At 36.7% G+C, this 27,453-nt stretch overlaps 4 protein-coding genes across 4 annotated transcripts; 2 read left to right on the top strand and 2 right to left on the bottom strand.

The window, feature by feature from the left end:
• Nucleotides 1-3,815: 3,815 nt before the first annotated feature.
• LOC123564650 (uncharacterized) lies at nucleotides 3,816-20,426 on the bottom strand. Its single transcript, XM_045358385.2, has 13 exons — nucleotides 20,305-20,426; nucleotides 19,923-19,957; nucleotides 19,408-19,542; nucleotides 17,883-18,066; nucleotides 17,460-17,547; nucleotides 16,927-16,995; nucleotides 16,061-16,112; nucleotides 15,258-15,420; nucleotides 14,121-14,155; nucleotides 13,583-13,717; nucleotides 11,081-11,264; nucleotides 4,397-4,487; nucleotides 3,816-3,939 (listed from the first exon to the last, which is right to left on the bottom strand). The coding sequence occupies exons 1-13, from the start codon at nucleotides 20,369-20,371 to the stop codon at nucleotides 3,861-3,863; spliced, it is 1,317 nt and encodes a 438-aa protein (XP_045214320.1). The 5' UTR covers nucleotides 20,372-20,426; the 3' UTR covers nucleotides 3,816-3,860.
• LOC123524255 (uncharacterized) lies at nucleotides 4,946-7,807 on the top strand. Its single transcript, XM_053553017.1, has 3 exons — nucleotides 4,946-5,746; nucleotides 6,007-6,366; nucleotides 6,742-7,807. Exons 1-3 carry the CDS (start codon nucleotides 5,555-5,557, stop codon nucleotides 7,492-7,494), a joined length of 1,305 nt encoding a protein of 434 aa, XP_053408992.1. The 5' UTR covers nucleotides 4,946-5,554; the 3' UTR covers nucleotides 7,495-7,807.
• LOC123524254 (putative nuclease HARBI1) lies at nucleotides 8,603-10,809 on the bottom strand. Its single transcript, XM_045302318.2, has 3 exons — nucleotides 10,057-10,809; nucleotides 9,263-9,874; nucleotides 8,603-9,170 (listed from the first exon to the last, which is right to left on the bottom strand). The coding sequence occupies exons 1-3, from the start codon at nucleotides 10,410-10,412 to the stop codon at nucleotides 8,807-8,809; spliced, it is 1,332 nt and encodes a 443-aa protein (XP_045158253.1). The 5' UTR covers nucleotides 10,413-10,809; the 3' UTR covers nucleotides 8,603-8,806.
• Nucleotides 20,427-22,919: 2,493 nt separating the features above from the next.
• LOC123531865 (mammalian ependymin-related protein 1-like) lies at nucleotides 22,920-26,330 on the top strand. The gene is made up of 6 exons (XM_045313159.2): nucleotides 22,920-23,044; nucleotides 23,540-23,574; nucleotides 24,392-24,526; nucleotides 24,865-25,048; nucleotides 25,641-25,728; nucleotides 26,159-26,330. Exons 1-6 carry the CDS (start codon nucleotides 22,978-22,980, stop codon nucleotides 26,229-26,231), a joined length of 582 nt encoding a protein of 193 aa, XP_045169094.1. The 5' UTR covers nucleotides 22,920-22,977; the 3' UTR covers nucleotides 26,232-26,330.
• The last annotated feature ends 1,123 nt before the right edge of the window (nucleotides 26,331-27,453 follow it).

The raw sequence follows: 27,453 nt of genomic DNA, 5'->3' as shown, positions 1-27,453 counted from the left end.
CATTACATCGAAAATGTTTTACTATGAATAAATAATATAAGCTTTTTCTTCAAATCATTCAGCTTTTAAGATTTCTTTTTAAAGCTTTTGGGCAGTGTCTGTCATGAATTATTATACACACTGATTTAGTCCGTATCAGATAGCTGTGGTTTTCATGAGACTTTTGTGAAAGAAAACAACACAAACATGCACCACATATGCACCTCAGAATGTCAGTTCTGCAGCTAATGTATTTTAGAGGTGCATTAATTATCACTCCTTGGCAAAAATGCTGGACATTAAGTCAGACAAACTTACAACTTTAGTCAGACCGAGAAAAAAGTCGAAAATATATAACTGGCGAAACGAAACCGTTTTACTTTTTATACATATAATTGTATCCAGATATATTGAGACGCACCATGAGAAAACCAGCATAGTGCATTAGCGAACAGCAAGGATTCTGACCAGAGTGGTGTATGGATCCGCAGTTTGATTCGGGCCCATGCTGGTCACAAATGCACTATGTTGTTTTTCTCATGGTGCGACTCGAATGAATTTAGCTGAAGTGAGCAGAATCTGTCTTGAAACAATTCAATTTTTAAATTGGTCAAATCTGTTATCCGACGACTTGCTACAGTCTGACACATTGCCTTTTAAAAAAGGCGAGTATTAGTATCATCGCTGCGCCCACTTTCATGGGCTTACAAGTTGATGAAATCGTGATACAGTAGCACCACTTAGTCAAAGCGAGCTTGAAACACTTCTCAGCTTGGGCGACCTGTGGTTTTCCACGTTGATAATTCGTGTTTTGTCGGACGAAATTATACCGAATACATGTGTATCTATGCACACATATAGTATCTTGTATTGTACATTTGCTGAAGGAAGATTATCCATGTCTTTGATTCTCACGGCAGGTCACATTGCAAACAATATCGAATGAATTTTAACTGAATGTTCTTTCATTTTTGTTCACTCTCGTATTGTAAGCATGTTTTAGTATATTTTGTTCTTGATATAACGATGAACTGTACATGTTCTAGTTATATCAATAAAGTACTGTTCTGTTCATAAATCATCTCACTAAATTTGCGCTAATTAGTGTTAATTGGCAGTATCAACGCCTGAGGAAATCCATATCACTGCTGATTATCGATTTTCTATAAATAGCCTAATCAACATGTGGTCATATTTTTGCGTGCTTGAAACGAAAACGAGACAATGCAGTCGAAAATTCAGTAACATTCTTAGATCACTAGGGTTGCATTAATATAATATCTTACAATTTGATAGCTATGACGAAATTTAAGTTTGTTCTGACATATTTGAAAAGTATTACAACTTGCTGGAAAAGCTATCAGCAGTACAAACTGGTATTGTCTATGGACCGGAAATGTTTGGAAACTTTTCCGTTGAAATTCCGTTTCTATTTTTAGCCGCGGATTATTGCTATCAGAAGTCATTGTTCTTTATCAAATAAAGCCTTAAATTTCGGAAGTTATACATGTGACACTGCGGTTAGGAAACATTTTTGAAATTGTCATTCTGGATTCCCAGGCTAGGTTTCTATATACATAAGCTACCTTTTTCAACGTTATAAGCTACGTGACCTCTGGGGCAGTACTACATCGCTCCAGTTCAGGTGACATGAGGTCATCGTTTATTCACGTGACCATAAATTTGCATATTTGTATTCATACACGTTGTTGTTTTAATTAAAACGTTTACCTCAGTGTGTATTGATTTTAGTCGCCGAATTTACATTAAAAATGGTATTAAGGCATATATTCGAGCTTTTCAAATTATGCACGTTGTGTAGATAATTGTTTACCTAGAAAGCTTGGAACTATTTTTGGTTGTGTTGTTAGGATGGTCTTAAGAAATGACAAGATTTTTCAAACGGAGTATTCTTTTTGACACTGGTGGCAGCTAGCAGCCACCAAAAACTGCATTCCCAAACCTGATGTAAATGTTGTTCAATAAAAAGGAAAGGGCTTTACAAACTTCGTCACAGGTCCACATTGTATAATGTTTAATAATATTGCTAGTAAAAAAAAGCTTTATCAAAATTGCAAGCGATAAATGTAGCATTCTCTCTGGCAAAAGTCTTTTGAATTAGGGCAGTTAGTTTGTAATCTATTAAGTTATGTGGTAAAGTGGTAAGTCAGTTATTTTAAAAATAAACTAATGCTTTTGTTTAAGTTATTGCTATTTAATGTTGATTCTTTTTCTATAACAATATATTTATAGCTAAATTATACTCTGGTTAGTAGTATTTGTCTGCAGTACTTATAGCAGTCACGCAAATACATTTTTTATTTCTTTACTTCGTTTTCTGTAAAATTCAGAATCGTAGTGTTTTGATCTATAAAAAAAGTCAAATACAGTTCTGATATAGATGAAAAGTCAACATCGAAGACCCTTAAAGTTTAAAAACAAACATTTAAAATAACAGTCTAAGCTAAGCAATGACTCAAGTTTTTCTTTTTGTTGTTGTTGTTTTTCGTGAAACTGGGGCCAGGAAATTCCAATTGAAATAATACTTTGATTATTGATTATTTTCCAGATTTTCTCTCTTCAACTGCTAAAAACGATCTGATCTGCGAATTTGTTTGTATGTAAACTTATTTATAGTCGTCACCGGTAACCCATATGGGCGACTCCTCCAGAAGACTGTTAGTAATGTCAGTGGGAAGATAATGCAAGATAAAGAAAACACTCCGATACAAGAATCTTCCCTGGTTCTTTAGCGTGCCATGTGTAAAGCAGCCATACACGGGACACTTATCCCAATGTTAGTAATTTTAGTTGGAGGGGAGGGGCTTGAACTCACGACCTTTGATTTTGTAGTCAGACAGTGTTACCACTTGACAAACTTCACCACAAATGGAATCTATTATCCCAAAGTACCAGAAATATCATCAACAATTAGTCCATCTATGTCTTTCACGGCCGCCAATCAATGCACACAGTTAAGCAAACTAATAGAATAATTGGTTTGATGAGTCTACTCAGGAGTGATAATGAAAAATGCTACAACTCTAAAGCCCCTTAAATTACTCTTTTTTTAGAAAATATATTAAATGGATTCAATGATCAAAATATAACAGGAGTTCTAATATGCTTTTCTCTGTTAAAACACTCTTACGCTAGAATGACGTCACGTTAACGTGCGGTGTCGTCAATGTTTTCGTTGCGACCAAGAAAGAGCGCTACTATATTTTATCTACTGTTTTAGATTAAGGACATATTAGAATCGAAATAGTTTATACCAAAATTGTATTTTAACACTATTTATACACTCGGCCGGTAATACGTCGTACAAATAATTTCACTCCGGCTGCGCCCTCGTGAAATTATTACGCCCGACGTATTACCGCCCATCGTGCATAAATAAGTGTTAAAACACTCTTTTGCTATAAATTATTTCTTAATTATAACATCACTAAGTCCAACTACATGGCAACAGTTTACAGTCGCCTCACCACAGTTAAAGAATGATGTTGTGATAGTTCACAAATAGAATGTTTGAAGTATAGAAAGGTTCTATGGAAAATGATAGCAGACTTTTTTATTTAGACTCTCATTAGCAGGTAAAGAAAAGTACAGCACCTAGCATGTTCTCTAGATCCAGCATTTAAAGAAACTTATGGTAAAAGTACATTAAATGACTCCTAGTATCAAAGTCATCAGAAATTTCAGTGAAGCAAACATTCTGTCAAAGGTTAATTAGGAATGGACAGTAAAATTATTAACGACGGACAAAAGGCACGTGACCCTCACTGTAGCTCACCTTAAAGCACTAGACTACAAAATGCTAAAAGACACAAAAGTAGTTTCGCTAATCAGTTTTATTTATTTAATGTAATTCTTCAGTTCTATACATGGTGCTTGTTGCATTCCTGTGGAGGAATAAAAACTGTCGGATCACTGATACCAATTCTTACGTCATAATATCTGAAAGAAAAAAATCATGCATGACATATATACTATAATAAATCAGAAAACTGAAGGGAAAGAATTCCGTATAATCTACTAAACAGAATAATGTTTTCATATGTTCAACCTTTAGCCTGCTAGCGGCAAGTGATTCTGCCTTTGCGACTTGTGCAGACCAAGAGTGTCGCTATTCAATCAGTAAATTTTCAGTAAACACCCCTTCGAATAATAAATGGTATTGCCCAGATTGGATGATGGACCAGATCATTTCTGAAATTTAGTAGGCTAAAGATGTTAAAGACACCTATCCAACACGCTTCAGTTATCATGTTATGCAACTAGGAAAGTAGGCAATTTACATAATATATAGTAAGACGCCACAGTTTATATATTAAGTCGTGTGTGCGCTCTTATCAAATATAGCTATTAATTTTATTAGTCATTATTTTATTTATTAAAAACAAGCAAGCTTTACGTTTCATGAAAGTGTTCATCTGTCGAGTTACTGCGCACATCAAAATTGATTGGAACACAGTCTGGTGTAGTCACTTGAACATAATATTGTGCTGAAATAATAAAATTATAATAAAAATGATGATGATGATGATGATGATGCTGATGATGATGACGACGACGACGACGACGACGACGATTATTATTACTATTATTATTATTAGTATGATGGAAATCGTCATTATAGTGGTAGAGCGTCCGCTTCGAGAGCGGGAGGTCGTAGGTTCGATCCCTGGCCGCGTGAAAAATGGTACTAGTAGCTTCCTCGCTTGGCTCCCAGCAGTATTAAGAGGATAGTGCTAGGACTGGTCAGCCCGGTGTCTGTATAATGTGATTGGGTGGTGTCTCATGTCACGTGTCTACGGCGTGATATTCCAGTGAGGCAGCACTATAAAGCTGGGCATTGCGCTCACTGCTGCAAGAAGACGCAATACGTTAAACACAATACAAGGAACCTGTACAAGGGAAATAATCACGAATGAACAGTGACGTTATTCCCAAACAGTTACCTTAAGCTGGGCTCCCACTGCCGATCAGATCAACTCGATCAAGCCCGATCAAGCGATCGGGTACTTGTCTGGGTAGGTCGGCATGATTGATCGGGAGTGGTCGGGGAGGTCTACCTTGGTCGGCATCGCTCGGGCTTTCTACCCGAATTTTTTTGACATGTCAAAAAAATTCGTGTAGCGATCGTGTAGCCAAGCGGTCGAGAAGAGCTCGGGAAGCGATCGTGTATTGATCGAGTTGAAGATCGAGTTAATCGAGAAACAATCGTGTAGCGATCTTGTTTGGTCGGATTGACATCTTTTACCCGATCTGTAACCGATCTTCTCGACTTCTACTCGAGTAATATACGATCGCATCCCGATTAAGTAGATCTCTGTTCGATCTCTTGTCCAGATTATCAAGACTGCTACCCGACTACTCCACGACCACACACGACCGCACACGATCAAACCCCGATCACTGTTCGACCATACACGAGCTCACGTGACTAAAGCAAGAAAAGCGTGCTGACCAGTGTCTCATAAGTTGTTTGGACGCTGAAGATATAACATCTTTAGCAAACCAATATCTGTTAAAACATCTTCAGCCAAGCCATTTCTACTACAAACTAAAGATGCCGAGAAAAGGCAAAAGGCCGATAGGCAGTACAATTGCGAGTAAATGTGCAGTTGCTGCGCCTCAGCCTGAAATCGTGGAACCCACCCAGGAAGAGAGTAATGAGTCGCCTATACCCCCTACTGACTCTTCTGCCGAGCAAACCAGAAAAGAGCAAGTAGAAGAACGTCCGACTTCTCCTGAGATAGAGGTACTAAGCTTTTGATTTTGCTTTCCCTTCGAATACGAACAAACAACTGTCATTAGACTTATATTTTGTGTGTCAAGTGTTTATAAGGATATAATGCATAATTTGTTTATTTTATCATAACACACTGCTATGTTTGTCATGTATTTTTACAATTAGTACTCTACATGTATATGTTTTTTTCGGCAATATTTTAGGCGCAAAATAACAAACATAATTGGAAGTTTCCTTGTTATTCATAAGTATACTTTTAATGTTTACAGACTGATATCAGGCCCCGGAAGACACTACATCGTACACTCACGCAAGATGAAGAAGATGACCTTGTAGCGTGGTTAAGAGAGAACTCGTTCCTCTTCGACAAATCATCCGCAGGATTCAAGTATAAGGAGAAGAAGAACAGTACATGGGCCGCGAAAGAGGCAGAGTTGGGCCTCAAACCTGGAGACCTGTCGTCAATCTGGTACACGAATATGAGAACACAGTATTCGAAACTAATTAAGCTTACCAACAAATCTGGATCTGGTGCTGGAGAGCGCACAGCAAGGCAACAGTGGATTTTGGACAACTTTGAATTCCTGCGCCCTTATCTGGTACAGCTGCGAACTCAGAGGGGATCCAAAGTAAGTACATGTAGTAATAAAAATCCTGTATAAATCATGTGTATACACTTAAAAGAAATATACGTAATCAAGCATTAAATTATTTCTAAATTTTAATGGTATAAAAGGGAGTTCAGTTTTTTTGCCTAAGTTTGACTCGGATTTAACGACAGCTAAGGCCATATCTCTATTATACAAGGCCATATGTGGACCTATGTTTTAAGTCTTGTGCAAGAGAAATACCATACAACATTTCTGAAAAGTTCATTTCAGAGCCGGGATTCAAACTCAAGCCAACACATGACACAGGATTCGCAGTCCAAGGCGTTAACCTCTCTGCCATCGGGCACCTTCTTAAAAGTCTGTATTTATTCTGTGTACTTTCTATATTTGCAGTTTGCGGAGAAGAGAAAGGAACTTGTCTTGGAGGAGACAGAGGATGATGACGCCGCCTCCGATTCGTCAGCACCCTCTACATCAGCAGTATCTGGTTGCCGTCCCAAAGCAGCGCGTGTACTGTCCTCATTGACGTCCGAGTTGGAGTCCGTGCGTGGTGCCATCACAGTTGCGCAAGATCCAGCAGCACACACTGGCCAGTTTTTGGTGTATTTGATGCGCCAAATGGACCAGCAGAGAATGAATGTGTTTGTCACACGTGCAACAAGGCTGGCTCTGGACCTTGCGGAGGAAAGCCAAGAGGAGAAGAGACGACTAGCCACCCAAGAGGCAGCAGGGCATGTAGGTCAACAGATAGCAGATCCAGTTTTTGCCATGCCTGTCCCTCCCGCTCCTACATCATCTATATACAGAAGACAGGCTCCCATATCAGCGGCGTTCGGCTCAGCATGGCAGCAGAATCAGTTTCAGCAACAGGATCACATGCAGCAGGATTTTCAGCTAGCTACCAATATAGCTGCATCTGCACCACCAGCCCATCTTACACCACTGCTGAAAAGTTTTACTCACCTGCAACCACCAAATGTGCAGGCAATCTTGCAACAGCCTACATGTGCTTACAGGTCCATTACACCCGCCATAGAAACCCCAACCACGACTGCATCTATCATCCGCCAGGCTATGGATATGGTCTCGACACCAAATAGTTCCCCCATCCTAACCCAGGAGATGCATGACGCACCCAAGGACTGAACAAAGTAACTGGAAAATGGTTGAACCAGCCAAGTGATTTGATGATGTGATTTTACTCAAGTTTATGTGCATTGTGAATTTAGTTTTTCGACGTTTTGGTTTTTACTTTGAATAAAGGTTAAATAGCCTCATTCTTGATAAATATTACTGTTGACTGTTGAGTCTTCTTAAGTAAATCAATGTAAACTGTTCGTAAAATTTGTTTGGATAGCAATTTATCTTACTTAGAAACTTAATTAGCTTACTTTTGGCATAAGGCAAAATAACCCTGTTATTATGTAGGTTTCTGTCAGTATTAAAAGTTGAACTTAAATGTGTATTGTTATAACAAAACAAGGCTGGTCATGCTGGTAGCAATTACTTAAGAATACATGTATTCTAAAATTTAATATTTTTCTTCAGCCCCTAAACAATTAATCAATCAATTAAAAGTGAGCGTTGTGTTCTGGTAGTTAAAACGTTCGACCTTATGAAGAGATGTCTGCTACCGCAACTTGTCCTATACGTGTAGGTTATAGTTCATATAATGGAAAAATAACCAAATTTAATACAAGCGAGCGAAGCGAAGCGCCGTATTAAGTTTGTTTATTTTTCCATTATATGAACTATGACCGACTTATAGTTAACCCCGCCCACTATCATTCCTGTGCCTTCAATTAAAGTCATGTGATCGGGGGAAAATCACGCCATCCGTATACAGCGCGCCAATTGGTTGAACGGTAACTTGGATAAGTCGTTATCGATTCAAAATGACGTAACTACCGCTTGATAAAGCAGAAGTGACGTCATTTTGAATCGACACTTCTGTCGTTCCAGACAGTAGGCTGGGCTTGCTATTTGGCGCGCGCCATGTCTGCTGACCTAGTTATAATACGAACTTATTTGTGCAGAAGTGTTCTTATATGGAACATATTCGAGCAGAAATTTGAAAAATCTCTGGACGGTGATTGGCTCAGAAACTAGGGTGAACTATAAATGAAAGTTGTAAATTACTGGTATGTGGCTATTTCTTGTTGCCGACTTAGGTCATGTTCTAAGTTAACTCACCACCGTGATATGATTGAAATACTTCGAAAAAGGGCATAAAATCAAGAAACAAACAATCAACTCTATTGTATATACATGTATACTTGAAGCTTATTTCCTCCATTAACAAACATATCATGGAAACTATCATATCCAAATAGAAGATGACTTACTATAATATACTTAAACATATCGGAAATCACTTTAATAACTACATAACTTGTGCATACTCGCATCATATAGGTTATACACTTCATCAAAATATCTTTCCAAAGTAACTAACACACTAAATCATATTCTGTTGCCACTCAACTGAACCAGCTCGGGAGTTGAAGTAGTGTTTAATGTAGTTCCTCTGACTGACCCCAGCGGATGTCACCACATTTCTTCCATGGGTCCGATCACCATCAGCCAACTGTCTTCCTTGGCGCCATTCACCAGGTACTAATTGGTTATGCTCGTCCTCTTGGTCGACGGCCAGTCTTGCAATGGCAGGGTACCGTATGCTGATAAGGTTATGCAGTGTGACACATGCAAGAATAATCAAGTCAACGGTTTCGGGCATCTGGTTCAAGCAGCCAAGTAGGCACTGAAACCGCATAGCGAGAAGACCGAAGGCGTTTTCTACCACTCGTCTAGCCCTGGACAACCTAAAATGAAAGGATGGTGATGGTTTATAAGAACAAATTTCTGATTAAATGCATAGCTATTTTGCCAATAGTAATTCAAAAGATTGTCTAACCTGTAATTGAATATGCGCTCCTCGTTGGTCAAGTTGCGTCTGGAGTATGGCTTCATCATCCAAGTTCTCAACGGGAAGGCGTCATCTCCAATGAGGAAGTATGGGGTGTTCATGTCATCGCCAGGCAGTGGATCAGGGTCAGGCAAACCAAGGTTGTTTTCTTCTAGCATGGTTCTGAGTTCAGTGTTATTGAATAGCTGGGCATCGGATGCACTGCCATTAGCACCAACGCTTACCCAGATGAATTTGTAGTTTGCGTCTACGAGTGCGAGTAGTATTATGGAAAAGAAGCCTTTATAGTTATAGAACAGAGATCCAGAGTTCTTCGGGTTCTTTATCCTCACGTGCTTACCATCAAGAGCCCCGCAGACATGAGGAAAATTCCACTTGGTTCGGAAGTCATCTGCAATCTGCTGCCATTGTTCAGCAGTGACGACGTCTGGCAAAACCTCTTCAGAGTACTCCTGTATTATAGCATCCAAAACTTCAGGGACGAATTTACTTATTGTGTTACTTCCCACTCGGAATGAGTACATCAAGTCTGAATACGAGGCTCCAGTTGCGAGATGACGAAGAGTGACCGCCAACTTCAATCCAGGCTCCAGGGCTTCCCTGAAATAGAGATTGAACAATGATAAGTAATAACTAGCCTGCTATTATACAACGTATTAAAATTTCTTAAATATTAGTGACAATTGCACAGAGCTGTTGATGTCAATTGGTTGGAAAAGTAACTAGATGACTAATTATTTCAGAAATACGTGAAAATGATGGGGATCAAACCCATGATTTACCTGAAGTTGGTGTTCTTTTTCTGAATTCTGGGTGATATGCGATCAACAAGCTCCCCAAACATATCAGCGTCTACCCTTAGGAAATTTTTGTATCCTTTTGGGTCTTCCCTGTTTAGCTCCTGTAGCAGTTGCTCATAATGCCCATACAGGGGTCGTCGTGCAAGCCACTGCTTCATCCATATTTTCCTGCGCATTTGTCGCCTACGTCTATGCCTACGACCCTCAGCCTCTTCCTCTTGTTCCAACTCTAGCACTGCAATGGCCCTGTCTCTCTGGAGCTCTAACCATCTGGCCCACATCTGCAACTGCTCAATCTCCATAAATATGTATACTATGCTGGACACAACATATACCATGAAGTTTCAGGATGAAGTGATAATGATCAACACTGTTTGAAGTTTTTATTCTAAAAGTTTTGGTACACGACTGTTCACGACCTTCTACGACTCGAGTACGACTATGACGATCGGGTCGGGGAAAGATCTGACACCGATCGAGCAGAGATCCAGTAGGTCGAGTTGAGATCGTGTAGGGATCGTGTAAAGGTCGGGATGATCGAGCGGAAATCGGAAAGGTGGTCGGGTTGACGTCGTGAAGGAGTCGTGAATAATCGTGTGGAAATCGTGTGTGATCGACAAGAGGTCGAGAAGAAGTCGTGTATTCGCCTTTAGTCGAGCATGGTCGGGCCTGATCGGGGAATTTGGGTGATCGGGATGATCGAGTTGATCTGATCGGCAGTGGGAACCCACCTTTATACTGCCATTATCGTAATGTTTATTACACAATGCAGCGGGGATGATTTCCGGTATTCATTCTGGGGTGTAATACTTTTTACTTTGCAGAGCAAATATCGACAGAATACGTTTATTATAATTTTAAAAAAGCATGATTATTTAAAAGTTGTCTGTGCAGAAGTTTTTTGCAAATAAATTACTAACACGATTAAATAAAAGTGAGTAAAATATCGGAATCGTTGACGAAATGTCCTGTAATTAGCAAAAAAAAATACGAAGAAATATTTTACCTCCATCTTGAGATTTGCCGTCAAAAAATAAAGTTGTAATATGCTCTGAAGGTATCTGAGCAGCGCCGAACTCAGCCTCGTAAAGGAAACGTGCGTCCAGGGGGACGCCAATTGGTCGGAAAGGCCTGGTCATTTTGGTCACATTACACTGTTTGGTTCTAAGGTTCAGTCTATACTCTGTTCCCTGAACAAAAGAAGTTTCAGAACTTAAATAATTACTTTAATGATTGTTTATAGTTCAAATAACTTTTCTTGCTATATTTAAAGCAGTCACCAACGACCCATTTCAGAAGAATGTGAAAAACGCCACAGCATTTCGACTATTTATTATTGTTTGAACTTCGCAGTTTCACCTTCATGTTCTGGCGATATATGCGTAACATGTTCTAATAAAGAAAAATCTCTCTTTGCTTCAGAAAATCTAGCTAAAATTTTACTCATCTATTTCATTTCTACAAGCAAAATACCCACATAATAATCTTTCATAACAAGAATTATGGCTTTGTTTAATGAAATAAACTTTGTAAACTTTGTTTACCGATTCAAATTAATAGCAATTTCACCGTGAACATTCACGCATTCACGTCTACTACGCAAAAATCGCGCTATATTGTACGCTTATTTTCTGGCATTTGTTAACATCCGGTAAGTTTGTTTGTTTGTTTTGGGTTTAACGCCGTTTTTCAACAGTATTTTAGTCATGTAACGGCGGGCAGTTAACCTAACCAGTGTTCCTGGATTCTGTACCAGTAGTCCAGTACAAACCTGTTCTCCGCAAGTAACTGCCAACTTCCCCACATGAATCAGAGGTGGAGGACTAATGATTTCAGACACAATGTCGTTTATCAAATAGTCACGGAGAACATACGCCCCGCCCGAGGATCGAACTCGCGCCCCCGAGATCCGTAGACCAACGCTCTTACCTACTGAGCTAAGCGGGCAGGCTCTGAAGTTTTGGGAATTTTATATAGTAAACTAATGACAAAGCTGACAGGTTTGTTTCTCATCAAGTTCAAATTTTTGTTTCAAAGTTATGTTTGTACAGAATAACAGTTATGTAATTTAGAGAGAGTCGTTAAAGTTATATGTAAGGAAACAGTCAGACCGAGTCGTCAAATTTAAACATGATTTCATGTGTTCTTAAGAATTTTTAAGCGTTTCAGATCATTGATATTTTGGTTAACAGTGAGTATTTATCGGACTTTTAATAATGTTTAATCCAAATTTAAATATTTATACATCATTTGTTATTAAAACGTTGCCCTGTAAAATTGCACATTTAACTAGGGGTTACATATTTATGTTACTTGTCATGGATGTAATTATATAGGTCACGTATGAGTTATTTTGTGAAACAATATCATAATGAGATATAATGAAGTGGTCCACTAGTTTTCGAAAAAATAACTTCCTTCTTCCTAATAACGTCTAAATAAACTGTGTTGACAAGTGGTTAACGTGTCATTATACTTCCGGTAATTTTGAACTACACCCCAGATTGAAAAATAACAAACATAGTTTAAAAAGTACTTCTTGTTTTAAAATAAAGCTTGGTTAAACAGAACAGAACAGAACAGAACAACATGACTAATAATATTCTAATGAGGACTAATGATTTCAGACACAATGTCGTTTATCGAATAGTCACGGAGAACATACGCCCCGCCCGATAAGACTTGGTAGGAAAATATATAGTATGCAGTGAAATGCTATTCAACTGAAGGCAGGTACCCTGATATTGCCTATTTCAGAAAACGGTCTGCAGAATAAACACCCTACTTTCGTTTTCAAGTAAACGACTCGAAAACATGCGAATATAAAAATGAAACGTGTCTTAAGATCTATTTATTTCATCGAACCAGGGAAGCATATATTTGACCGAAATACTGCTATATGACCAAAAGTCAACATAGTTAATGATTATTGAAGCGTGTAATTGGCTGATGTTGCAATTTTGTGGCTTTCAAAGTTCATTTTTTTTTTTTGGTGATTTGTGTGTTTTTTTTTTTTTTCTCTCTTTGTTATTATTATTTTTACAGGCCCAAATCATAATACAATGGGAAATTCAATATTCTAACGTTCGTATCAGATAGTTTACTAGTTTTAATACAGTAAGTTCATACAAAGAAGAAAACGGATGTTGACAAAATGCCAGAAACTGACAGCGCATTGAGCTGTGATTTGGGTAGCAAGTTCTCAAAACGCCCCTTAATCTATGTACCTATGTTTCTGTGTAACAGTATTTTGTTACTGTGTAACAGAATATTTAACGGAAAACTATGTCTTTGGATAAATGAATACTTATAATACTTTATATCTGTTTAACAGAACCAGTATTTGTATAACCTAGTGTTTTACAGAATATTCTGTATCATTTTACAGAAGATTTAGTATTTGAGTAGCAGAATATATTACAGTATATCTTGTATCTGTGTAACAGAAAACTAAACTTACTATCTGTGTACTTGTATATCTGTATTATTTATGTAACCGAATACTTACGAGAGCATGTAGGTGAATGACGTCATAGTAATCTTTCTCTATGCCCTGCTGAATCTCTTCGATACTTCTTGTGCGCATGTTCACTTCGTCATAGGTGTGAGAGGCGATTTCAAAGAACTTCTGATATCGGTCTGACTGTGTAGGACAGAAACAATAAGCATTACTAAAATCTATCATGAAAAATCTGTTAACCTGGTCATAACTCATAGAACTTATTATAACGCAGGTTTCAGCAATATTATGTTGATAAATTTTCTTTTGTAACAGTATCATAGTGTGCTCAGTGGCGACAAGAAAACAATTACAGTACACTGATTGTGACAGAGTTATATTTTGACAGAAAAAAATACCGTCTAAAGAAACAGAAAAGATAAAATTTTCTTACAGATACTATTGAATTTGACCAGTCTAAAAGTTCCAACATCTGCCCGGATTGGTTGTTTTACGTGTTTTTGGAAACTGACCTTTAATTCTAAGACAGGTTTCAAAAGTCAGTGCTAAATAAAGTCATATTATTTTCTGAAGGAAAACAACTTACCCGCACACGTCTCCCCGTCCATTGTTTGGGCGACTCTGCAACACAAAGATGTTGCAAAGGTTTATAACAATAATAATAATTATGATAATAATAATCATAAAAATAACAATAATTATAATAATAATAATAACAAAGACAGTAAAACTCATAAAGTGTTATACATAACATACAAATCTTATTTTCAACTAGGGTTATAGAATTTCGTCAATTCTGTCAATGCTTTATAAATCAAAACATCAATATTATATTTAATCCTGTTTGGGTATGTAAACCATTTAAGTTCACAAAAGAGTGCACTGTCTGTTGTCTGGAAAAAAAATTCAAGATAAGCCGAGCTACCCTCTTTTTGAATTTTAAATATTTTTTTCTTTTGACGATTCACTTGGAAAATAACTAATGTGTAAAGGATATTTATATTATTTTTACTGCTTGTTCCGTTCCTTTGTTAGTTGTACGCTGTTTTTTCCATTTACTGTGGTCGGTTTATATGACTTATCATATTAGTGTTCCTGTAAGTGTTAAACTTTTCTCCGCATGTAATTAACAACTTCCTAACATGAATGACCTTAGAAGTATTGTCACCAGTCAATAAACATGGATGATTAAACAAATAGATTTAAAAAGTTTCGAATACAAGCACTATGAACGGAAAAGAACTGTTGAACAAGTTTTATGGATATATTCATTGTATTGAAATATTTTAATTTAGACTAAACAGATAAAAATGATGTGGAAAATACAATTGCATTTTTGTCCCATTTCTAATTTGAAAATAAAATTTGTTTCAAGTTATGAGCATGGATTTTTTTAATCGAACTGTTAAGAGGGGGCGAATTTTTATGCTATTCCAGCGTAACAGAGAAACGTTTTTTCTTTACAGAAAAAATGCATTTTTAAACAAAATAACAAGACTAGTATTTTAAAAATGTTTTTTTTTGTGTGTGTGTGTGATCTCTTCAAGTGCGCAAGGATGCGGATCAAACATTTAGTATTTGTACGATGTGCAAGCACTGAAGTTATCCAGGTGGCAACAAAGAAATACACTTTTACGTGTTTCAGTTGCAAACATTTTAAAATGAAAGACTGCAACTATAAAAGAATAGTTTTGCAACTGCAGGAAAATAAACAATATCTTACCACAACGCTGAGGCACCTGCGCGGAGCAGACGACAATCAGAGCTAAGCAGACGAATAGTTTCATCCTAAATTGTAGTCCAGGACCGAATGACGCAGTTATCTTCTGTCCCTCCGTTATTATAGATGTTCCGCGATCGAGATAACAGGACAGAACAGAACAGAACTAGGTAAAACGCAGGTGTTTTTAATCTCAGGAGGTTAAAAGATAGAGCACTTTGTGGATTTGAAGATGACATGTCTCAGAGATGTTGTAAAGACACTTGACTCTTCACAGAGGATATCTTAAGAGTGTGCTAGATTTCAACGTTGAGCTGCAAATTTTATCGATCACTCCATGAATATGTCTTTGTCAGCAACTTAACAACTTTGCTGCTTGCTAGTTTCGTGGCGTACATATTAATAATATAAACTAACATTACCAAGGGTTCTTAATGGTTTCATTTAAACACCTCGTAAATAAGTCTGCAACATCACTTAGCTTAGTTAAACGGTATGAGAGCAGTGTATGAATGTTTTCAGGGAAATTGTTTACTCCCAGTGGTCAAGAGCAGCTTTTTTGTGGTGTTGTGTTCCTTGGGTCGGGCGAGGGACACGCACTACATTTCATTTAAATGTGATAATGCTAGAAGTACTGTATTTCATAAAGACATCAGTTGCTGATCATGAAATTAGGGTAAATCCAAGAAAACCCGTGCATTTCAGGTTCTGTATATGACATTTTATTATATACCTGTATAAATTCTGTCCAAAATTCGGCTTGTATTTCACATGTTAATATGAACAGGCAGATAAAAATTCCGTACTGTACCTTTTGTATTGTATGTTGCCGCACTACTTCCATTTAATGTGCATGGCCTGACACAATTATATAAATAGCGCACACAAAAACTTCACTCATTTTATTTGAAGATTGATAAAACATCGAAGATATCGTTCGATAAGACATAAACAAACAAAAAGGTGGATGTATATAATAAAAGGGTCATTACAACAGGAGCTAGGTCTGGAATTTTGTAATCGGCTCTCGTGAATTTTGCAACGACGGTTCACACTCGGCGCTAGCGCGCTGGCAAAATCCACTGGAGCCGAATACAGCATCCCAGGTCGAGCTACTATTATAATAACCCTATTATATCAGGCACCGGTTTGCTTTTGCGCAAATGCAACCTCCATTTATAATAATATTTGTCTGAACACTTTTTGTAACATAGTATTTTGTCACATATTGGCTATTATTTTCCCCATGCTGTTATTATGTTTCTAAAACCATATATATAATGTAAAAGATGAGGCGAAGGTATGGATTCTTTTAGAAAGACTTTGCACCTTTCCGTTGTAATAAAAATTAATCCAGACAAAGTGTTAAAGCTGATACATAGGAAACATACTATTTTAATTATTCTGATTGGAAGTTCAGATGGTTTTTTTTCATCATATATATATGCATTACATTCTTAATATATTGTTCGCAGATGAGCGGAAAAATAAAAATAGACACAGGTAAATAAATGACAATTAATAAAATATTTGTAATACATACAGGTATCTGTTAAACTTCCTCTGGGTTACTATGTATTAGAACTTTGTAATATTGAGAAATAAAAAAGGAACTGTTTTTTGTACATTTTATTATATTTTTATAAGAAAATGCAACAAACAAACAATTTACAAGCCCATGCATTCTTGTGGAGGGATGAATACGCTTGGGTCTGAAATGCCTGCATGAATGTCGAAGAAACTGAAAAACAGACGAAACACATGAACATTTGTTGTTTTAATCAATTTTCACACTGAAAGTAACGTTTTACTCGAGGAACACTATCCTAATGATAAATATCTATATTTGACAGTTGTTAAATACATATGCTTCCTTGATGTATTGGTGAAGACAGCGGGGAAGTTTTTATTGCCGCGGTGGACCGGGTTCGATTCCTGACTCGGGCATCTTTTTTTTCTAGAATTTGGAATTTTTAAGATAGTTTAGAAACACAAAATCATGTTCTAATGTTCATAATATGACCAAATTTCAGTTTTAATGAAGGGTCGTTTTTAGCCAAAATCTGGATGTCAGTGCCTTTAAAACAGTACGTTTTAAACAAGTATATATCAGTAAAATTAACAAATGCGAATATGCAAACTTGTATTTTATACTGAAAATAATAATACAAAAATAAAAAGAAATGTATTGCACTGTAATCTTACTTTTCTATCAAGAAGCCCACTTCTTTGCTGTAGTATGCTGCAAATATTGGTACACAGTCTGGTGACGTCACAGCAATGGCGTATTTTGCTGAAAACAAACCAAATAGTGTGTTGGTGCACAGCATAAAATGAATAACATTTCCTTCTAATAAGCCCCGATGCGAAAATGCTCTGGGTTTTATTCTCGATACTTTGATAAACGGATCCAAAGAGAGAAAGTCTTAGGTTTTTTTCAGGAGGTCAACTAAGTGCAGGTAAATCCAAGTACGTATATATTACTGAGCTACTGTTGAAAATGGCATTTAACAAAAAGCATATTGAAACCCGTAAAACTACGTCAACTTTTTCAAAATTGCTATCCTAGCGCTCCCCTTTTACTTAACTTATGTGATATCCCAGGTGTTCCCCTGGTACTTAACTTACCTCCATCGTCAAATGTGATATCCCAGTTTTGTACAGTAAGGTGTTCTCCTGGCACTTGAGCAACTCCGGCCTCTGCCTCAAATAGGAATTTGGAACCTGGAGGTACACGGGTCTCGAAGAAAGGATGTCGGGGTGTAGAAACGTTGCACTTTCTTGTCTTCAAATTCAGTCTGTATTCCTTGTTCTGTAGCCAGTCATAAATGAAAATACATGTACATGAACTAATGTAAACAAACGCTTTACGCAATAAATCGTGCTAGAGTTAGTTAAGCGTATAACTAACGCCATCAAAACGAAAGTTAAGATGGTGACATAACAATAATTTTGTACCAAGTGTACCACAAGATGCGTTTCTGGTGATTTTCCGGTGCGCTGTGGTAATGAAAACTAATGGGACAGACGAGGCATTGTCTTGACAATCTGAAAAACTTGAGCATGTCAGACGGACAACCAATTCCCCCTCTCAGGTTTTTTTTGCCCATACAAAGAAATTTGGTTTTCTGTGATTGTTAACCAACTTTTGAATGAACTTTCTTTACCTAAATAAATGTAAATTACACTTATATCTGCAACATAGCAGAAAACATGAGTTTTAATCGTGTTAAATTCTATTTGTCCAGATACAATTTTCTTCTTTTACAACAAAGTCGTACACATCAGCAGGGGACGTAAATTTCCTCTGGCAATGGCATCATATCATTACATATTATGATAAGTTTACATATTTTTAAAGTTAATTGCTCAGTTACAAAGCAATAATCTAAATAATCTAAAATTAATAGCTCCACATCAAAACCGGGTCAAAACATCAGTGGAATCTGCATTAAGAAGTCAGACGAAGGTCAATTAGTCGTTAAAATGCTAGCAACATAAAACTTTGTGCGATATGCTGACGACAAGAATTCCTGTAACGTTTTGTTTGTAATAATGTATAGCGGCTCGTTCACAATTTTAGAATTTTAGGCGATTTTCAATCTCTCAAAAATCCATAAAATGTTGTTACTGCGAAAATGACCAGTGTTACATATTCATTTAAATATGACTTTTGCAAGATATCTAATTAAAAAAGCAAAAATATTGTGCAAAGGGGGATACACTGTGGTAACACTTAGAAATAATGAAGAAATCCACATTCTTCCGGCGTTTAACATATATGTAACACCATTTTTCCGTCTATTTTCTATTTTTCAAAGTCATATTCTGTACAAAATATGGTGGAAATCGTCCACATCTAACAGTTTTAGCAAACGTTACAGATATTTTGTCGAGTGGTGTAAATTTGCTTACCAAAACATGAATGTCATTGTAATAAGCTAATTAGACTGGATTTGAAAACCACACGAATAAAATGTCTGAACATCGTGCATTTGCATGTACCTGTTCTTTACGGAAAAGGACAAGACTCAAACGTGAACCAGTCGAGCTTTCAGATATCTTACTTTTTTCAGACAAAAAGTCAACTTAGAGGTATATAAGCATCTTAATACAACTGGTATGAAGAATCAAGCGCATGCGCAGACCTTACCTCTTTGTAAAGGTGAAGCACGTCATAGTAATCACGTTCCCTGCCGACCTCACGTTCCTCGATCGCCCTCGTTCTCAGGTTTTCGGCGTCATAGCTATACTTCGCAATCTCTTGGAATGATTTACTCTGGTCTGTCTAAAAAATAGAAGAAAAAGAGCTCCTTAGTACTAATATTTTAAAATTTGTGGCTAATGTAACCAATCTGATCCAGCACCAAAATAAGCAAGGACATTTAGTTTAAACACACCGTAGGACTATCAATACCTTTTTCTTAAACCTGCATTACCCCAATGATGTATAGCATTGACGTGACTCTACCATGCTGAAAGACGTGAAAGTGAAAAAAAAACACTACCTTCGTGGTGGAGACAAGGGTTGATTTAATATTTGCTACATGTATCTCCGTATTCTGTTTGAAATCTACTTGAAAACTTGAAAACGTATGTTCTAAAAGCAAACGAGTAGACGTTTCCATTTCGACAGACAAAGGGTGGGGGTAACGTTTGTTTACTCACCATCACTCTGCGCCCTTCCCATTGCTTTGGCGAATCTGTAGTAAAAACATGAAATACATATGTTATAATCTTTAAAGTCTTGACTTGAGACAGTAAATTTGATTCGGTGCAACGAGTCATTGTGTTTGTTTATATTTGCATCACATGTTAAATCCATTTTATTTTAGACTCTCGTCTGCTTATTTTCTACATGTATTGAAAAAGTTTGTTGCCTTTTTTATTTTGCAGAACAAACTAGGTCATTCTAACCTTGTATTATATTCAACATCAACAGCTAGAGACACTTGACTATTTCAATGATAAATGAAATTAATCAAATGAGTACTTTAATAGAATAACATTTTTTTAAAAACACAAAAAAATTATAAATGTTTTCACTTACCACATGGAGTCGGAACTTGAGCCCAACAAACCGCAGCAAAACCCAACAATATCGCTACTTTAAACATGGCTGCTTCTTCGACCGCAGACGACAGAAGTTTAACAGACGACACTTTAACCCGGGTCAGCCTTTTTATATACCACGTGGCCCCGATGCCACTATTGACCTGTGGTTACACAACCCGATATCAAACCATAAGTTAAGTGCAAACAAGAATAATCTATGGATTGAAGTGAACTCGTAAACAGTCGCAATGAACATGTGATAACAAAAAGGAGAAATTTTCAAAACTTGCTTACAAGCAAAATTCGAACGCTGAAAAAGCCAAAATCATTTTTACTTGACATCATATTTGCATGTTTTAAGACACCAGTAACAGAAAAATATAGTCTAGTTATAAATATCTGATAGACATCATGTTCGTTTCATTCCACCTGCAGGTGAATTCTTCATTTGGCCACCGTTTTATATATGATGAATTTTGTTATTTTTTTAAGGCATAGATCTAATATTGAAAAAGGTCCCTATAATTTAATTCTTATGTAATATAATAAAACACTTACTGAATTACTCAGATCTATTAACACACGATCCTTCGAACCTCGGGCAAATGGAGTTGGGTATTGACTGGCAAGCAGTTCAAAAATAGTTTTATGACATGAATTAAGAAATAAATTTAAAGATTATTTTTTCTCAATCTTTTTATATAATATATTTATGTCAAAATCTAAATAAAAGTGTCGTAACACCATTTTGCTTTAATTAAGGATAAATGATGATCGGTATATAAGTGATATCTTCAAATAACTGGTAATATTGCGAAACAGACATGTCAAAAAAGATCAGTCTTGGAGGAAACGAAATGGTGGTCGTTATTCGCAGGTAAGCATTCTCCACGCGTGTTAAAATTGGGATTGGAGCTGTTGCAATTTTAAGTCAAGTCATATGTACCAGGAGGTCAATCGAACTTACATGACTGTATCTCAAGGATTATAATCAAAAGAGCATGATCAATTTTGCAGACATTTCACTAGTCATAGACAACAACTGTATTTGTACAATTTTTGTCTTCAATTTGGCTACCTCATCAATATAGTTATGTGAGATAGTTGTCAGCTGATCTTGTACTTTTAAAGATGAGGTACTCATATTTGATAGAGTCATAGATAGACGTTAGTCACCGAATTCCATTTTATCTACGTTATTTAAAATTTTAAATGTTTAGATTGAACATAAACGGAACGATTATCTTTGAATGTAGTTACAGCGGAACTTGACACTTGTAACTATCATGGGGGTACTTGTTTCAAGGGCATGTAACCTGTTTGTCCCAAATATTAGCACATATTATATAAAGATATGAATAGATCAATCCAAATTCCATACTCGTCAATTTGATACCCTATATGATTTCTGAATACTGATCAAAAAGCTAAATGATTTTCAATAAATGTTGAAGTACTATACTTGCTTCAACCACACATACGCTTCAACCACACATACGCGTGGTTAATGCTGCACGATTTTCTGTTTAAAGACATGAATAGTAGCATATCTATACTTACAACATTTTTAGACTTACTATCTTTTCAAATCGTGTGAACTCTCGCACACATTAAACATGAAAAGTTTTGAAATGTTCAATGTTCTGAAATATTTTCACGATTCTGACCTTGCCCCCTTTTGTTCCAAAATTAGCCATTAGCATGATAGCATTCCGAAATTCACATTGAATCGGCTTGTGAAAAGCAATTAACTTTATCTACAGTTATTTTATAATAATAGAAAAGGTGCACATATAATTCTTCTGTCGTCGTTTGTATATTGAGTCATATAGTACACGTATAAATTATACCAGATTTATACAGTGCTATTTTGATGATAAACACATTTAAATGCGTTTTACAGAGCGCAAATGCAGCTACCCAGGTCGCCAAATTCATCCTGTATTACAACAGACACAGGGTGATCTGACCAGAGGAACAAAGCTGGTGAAAGCCATTATAAACAAAGCGAGAGAAACCTTTTTGGTACAGACCTGTCCGGCTCACTGCGATTAGACAGTCTGGACCTTTAACGTGTCCAGTGTACAGCACAGATACCGGAAATAAACAGAACTGGCCTTGTAGTAAGGTGGGAGCTCAGAAATTTCCAATGCCTGGTCCGGGCTTTTTTCATTTCGTGAAACTTGTTTATTATATGTTTCACCCGTTGCATATACAACTCCTGATCTGTTTTTTATGTATTGCATAGACGGTAAGGTTTAAAGTCGTGTATGAAATGCCATACTTAACAATGAAATGTTTATTTATAAAATCGGTGATAAAGGTCTCTCCTTGACCTTTTAAAGTAGTAAAGAACGTATGTACCCGTTTAAGCCCTGTGATCGTGAAATGTACAGATTCCTTGGATTTGTATTCTAACGTTGTGTCAGTAAGAAGAAAGCACAAAAGACACCAACTGGGCCACTATTCGTTAACTAACTTTTAAAAATTGCTAAAACATTTGAAAACGGTCTTTAACATGCAGCGATAATACGCAAATTCAGTCCCTGAGTTTACCTAAAGTGGTCCGGAGGAGCTGTTGAGATAAGCCGGATCGTTGATAACCTATTTAGGCCATATATAAAGAAGGTACGAGTTTAGGAATGTGTCTATCTCATAACACAACACGATGAGGACGGTACTAGCTCTTCTCTGTTTGGCCGTATACTGTGCCGCCCAGCAACCAACACCATGCAGTAAGTTTCTTTCGTTTCAATATTTCCTCTTGGAATATTTAAATTTCATTCGATTTCTGTGACAAAAGGCGACTTTTGTTAATACAGTGTAAGTCGTTATAAGCTTATTTTACATGCGGTGATATAAAAATTGAGTCGACGAAATGGTGCTGTTATTGTAACGCAATTCATTTTGATTTTGTCTCTGTGGGTTAGATTTCTGGCTCTCGTTTAAAAGATTTACATTTTGGTCGTTGCTGATAACTGAAAAATGATTAATTAGAATGCTTATTCTTTCTTTCTGATATGAAGATTTTCGACACTACATATACATAATGGTACATACATGTATGTATTTTTTTATATCTTTCAAAATGCCAATACCAATGAAGTTAATCATTTGAATTATCTCCCTCGATTTACATGTCGTCATTAGGATAGTATTAAATATTCAATGACCGACTTCTTTATTTACAACCGTAAGAACACTGTTTAATGCTTGTTTTTAATTTGTAGAATCACCTGAACAATGGGAAGGCAGGATATACAGGGTAAGTCACTTTTGTCTTTTATCTGTAACCTAAAGAGCTTCTGTAGTAACGCAAATACCGTACATTATAGATAATGTAAGTTTATATCACAATTTTCACTGTGATTGGTATTTTGTCGGATTTGAAGCACTTTTCATGGACCGCAAACTTCCCTTAGATTCTAATGGTCTTATTCTAGTTTGATCCGTAGAAACACTGTGGCAGCGATTGATTCAGTGATGGTCACTTATTCTAGTTTCGATCCCTATAAATAGTGTCGCAGCGATTGATTCAGTGATGGCCGCTTATTCTAGTTTCGATCCGTAGGAACACTGTGGCAGTGATTGATTCAGTGATGTTCGCTTATTGTAGTTTCGATCTCTATAACTATTGTCGCAGTGATTGATTCAATGATGACCGCTTATTCGAGTTTCGATCCCTAGAAACACTGTAGCAGTGATTGATTCAGTGATGGTCACTTATTCTAGTTTCGATCCCTATAACTATTGTCGCAGTGATTGATTCAATGATGGCCGCTTTTCTAGTTTCGATCCCTAGAAACACTGTGGCAGTGATTGATTCAGTGATGTTCGCTTTTTCTAGTTTCGATCCCTATAACTATTGTTGCAGTGATTGATTCAATGATGGCCGCTTATTCTAGTTTCGATCCGTAGGAACACTGTGGCAGTGATTGATTCAGTGATGGTCACTTATTCTAGTTTCGATTCGTAGAAACCTTGTGGCAATAACTGATTTAGTGATGGCTACTTATTCTGCATATCCATATTGTAGAACCACTTGGCTACAACGACGTTTAGCATTCGTTAATATGTTTCAGAGCGACAGATCGAAAGAGTTTGCCGAGATTGGGAAAGTCAGCTATGACGAGACAAACATGAGGGTGAGGATCATTGAGGAGCGAGAAATTGGATCAGAGAAAGACTATTACGACACTCTATACCTTCACAACATTGTAAGTATTTTGATAAAACAATGCATAACCATACATTTCCAAATCCATTATATTTAATTATGAATCATAATGACTAATTATATAGTTTATGACGTCATTATAGGGTAAGTACTATATGAATGCTAATTTAGAAAGACGAAGTTTAGGAAAATAAGCAAAAAGATATTTTTGCGGTGAACTTTGTTGAACTAATGTTGTCGATACCTAACTTTTAAAGAAAACATTAAAACCTTATTGGCCTAAAACATGTATACCTCGACCATATCGTATGACCCAAAACAACTTTAAAATGCCTTTATCAGATTCTACTTGTATTGTACATATATCCACTATTTTAGAGAAGAGAATACAAATTCAACTTGAAGACCAAGCAGTGCAACGTGACCACTCTCATGCGTCCATTTAGACCTTTCGGTGTTCCACCATTCGCAAAGTTCTTGTTTGAAGCCGAAATTGGAGCAGCTGGAGTTCCTGGCGAATCACTCATTGCTCAAACATGGGACGGTGAATTCGAGGATAAATGTAAGTTATTTGAGCCGTGCCATGGGAAAACCAACATAATGGCTTTGCGACCAGCATGGATCCAGACCAGCCTGCGCAAATGTCGCAGTCTGGTCAGGATCCGTGCTGTTCGCTAATAGTTTCTTCAATTCCAATAGGCTTTAAAAGCGAACAACATGGATCCTGACCAGACTGCGCGGATGCGCAGGCTGGTCTGGATCCATGCTGGTCGCAAACCCACTATGTTGATTTTGTCATGACACGGCTCATTTATTCTGTTTCCGAAACAAAAAATATAACTTGCTTTTTAGGATGCTTCCAAGACTTACAAAGATAACTTACTGATGTTTTCATGAATGTCAGATGTTACCAAAGCAAGTAAATCTTGAAAGACATATTATCATAACTGGAGATTTTTAGGACACAATCATTTCTGACAAAATATAAATGCTCTGCTAGGTAGTGAGGATTGACAATAAAGAGCAAAAACTTAAGCCTAGCGGCGAACAGTGGTTCTACAATTCTCATATTTTGTATCCTTTATAAAGTTTGTCAGTTTCCACTGTTTCATATCATTTTGAAACTGAACTTATTGGGTTTTTTATGCTTGCAGCGAGATTCGTTTCCACAGTAACGTACCCAGACTGCGTCCCACTCAGCTCAGGATTTTACTCTAATGAAACTGGATTTGTTCAGTCTGAGTAAGTACATTTATCTCACTAGGTATATTTATTGGCTAGAAGTCATTTGGCTACCGGCTAGATAATCTACGGTCGGAATAAAGAGGATATAGGAGCATTGTTGATCAACTGGCAGCGTATATCTCCTGTTCGGTTCCTAAGAAACCGTGTTACAAATTGTATTCTGATATTTCATTTTATTTTACACAAAAGTAACATTTGTGTCGGTGGTTCGGGGAGCTTCAGTTATGAACGCCTGTTAAGCATATTAAGCCATTTTTGTGCAATCACGTTACTGCTAAGGTGTCAAAGTGTCAATCACGGCTCTTACATATAATAAATAAAACAAATTATTTCCTAATACAACTTAAGAGGAGTCAGTTTTGCAAACAAGATTTTCAGTGGACAAATTTTGCAATTAATGTTCATGTGTTTTTGCTTTTTATTTCAGCTTCTTTGACATTAGCCTCGGCATTTCTGACCCAATGGTGTTTATCCCACCACAAGAGTGCAACACTAGATAGATATCCATGTTTATTTGTTTATTAAATTCAAATATGTCAACATTGTGTGTGTGTTTATACTTAACAACAGTAGAACATTAATAAAATTACTACACACATGATTGACTTCTGTTATATTTATATTACACTAATAATGTTCTAATTGGGAAATATATTTTAGTTTTGCGTGCTTTGTTAGCAAATAAAAAACGGTTTTGAGTTATGATGCGTAGTAATCTAACTACGAAGGCCGAAGGCGCAAGCAAACAAAAACTAAAATCTGTTTCCATTCTAATACGTTCGAATTTCACCAGGAAGGGATACTATTCTGGAATCCTTTTTAGGCGGAATAGCCAAAAGTAGGTCATTTTGCGAAAGGTTTTTTAATCGAAAGACAATACACGGTAAAATCCATCTTTGTTTATATAAAAGAAAATCTTAAAAGTGTTAGAATTGATGTTTGCACTCGAACAAAAATGTAGAAAACAGATATTACTGTTGATGTACGTATAAAAAATTCAAAAATATAAAAAAATTGACCTAGCAGATAAAAACCCCTGTTTTCATCCTAAATCAAGCCAAATTGAAAAATATGGAGTGAAATATGAGCCCATTTTAAATGATATGAGCCATAGTGGCTTTGCGACCAGCATCCGCGCAGTCTGGTCAGGATCCATGCTGTTCGCTAACAGTTTCTCTGATTGCAATAGGCTTTGAAAGCGAACAGCATGGATCCTGACCAAACTGCGCGGATGCGCAGGTTGGTCTGGATCCATGCTGGTCGCAAAGCCACTATGTTGGTTTTCCCATGGCACGGCCCATATACCATACACAAGGTCAAAACCAGTGGTTAGAAACTACGAGCCACGAGAGCCGAATACAAAATCCCAGATCTAGCTACTGTTATATTGACCCTTTTATTATATACCTCTCCTTTTATTATACACCTCTACCTTTTTGTTTGTTGTTTTGTTATTGAACGAAATCTTCAATGTTCATTGATATTAAAATGGAACTAAGTGAATTTTTATGTGCGCTATTTATATATAGAACTGTGTCAGGCCATGCATATTAATGAAAGCAGTCCGACAGCATACAATACGGAAGGTACAATACGGAATTTAAAAGGTACAATACGGATTTTTTTCTGCCTGTATATATTTAATTGTGAAATACAGCCGATTTTTTTACAGGATTTGTGTAACTTATATAATAAAATATAATATATAAAACTAGATTAAAT

Source organism: Mercenaria mercenaria, chromosome 1 (assembly GCF_021730395.1).
Source record: "Mercenaria mercenaria strain notata chromosome 1, MADL_Memer_1, whole genome shotgun sequence".
NCBI classification, from domain to species: domain Eukaryota; kingdom Metazoa; phylum Mollusca; class Bivalvia; order Venerida; family Veneridae; genus Mercenaria; species Mercenaria mercenaria.
The sequence above is the reverse complement of the archived record's forward strand: the minus strand, read 5'-3'. Positions and strand labels throughout refer to the sequence as shown.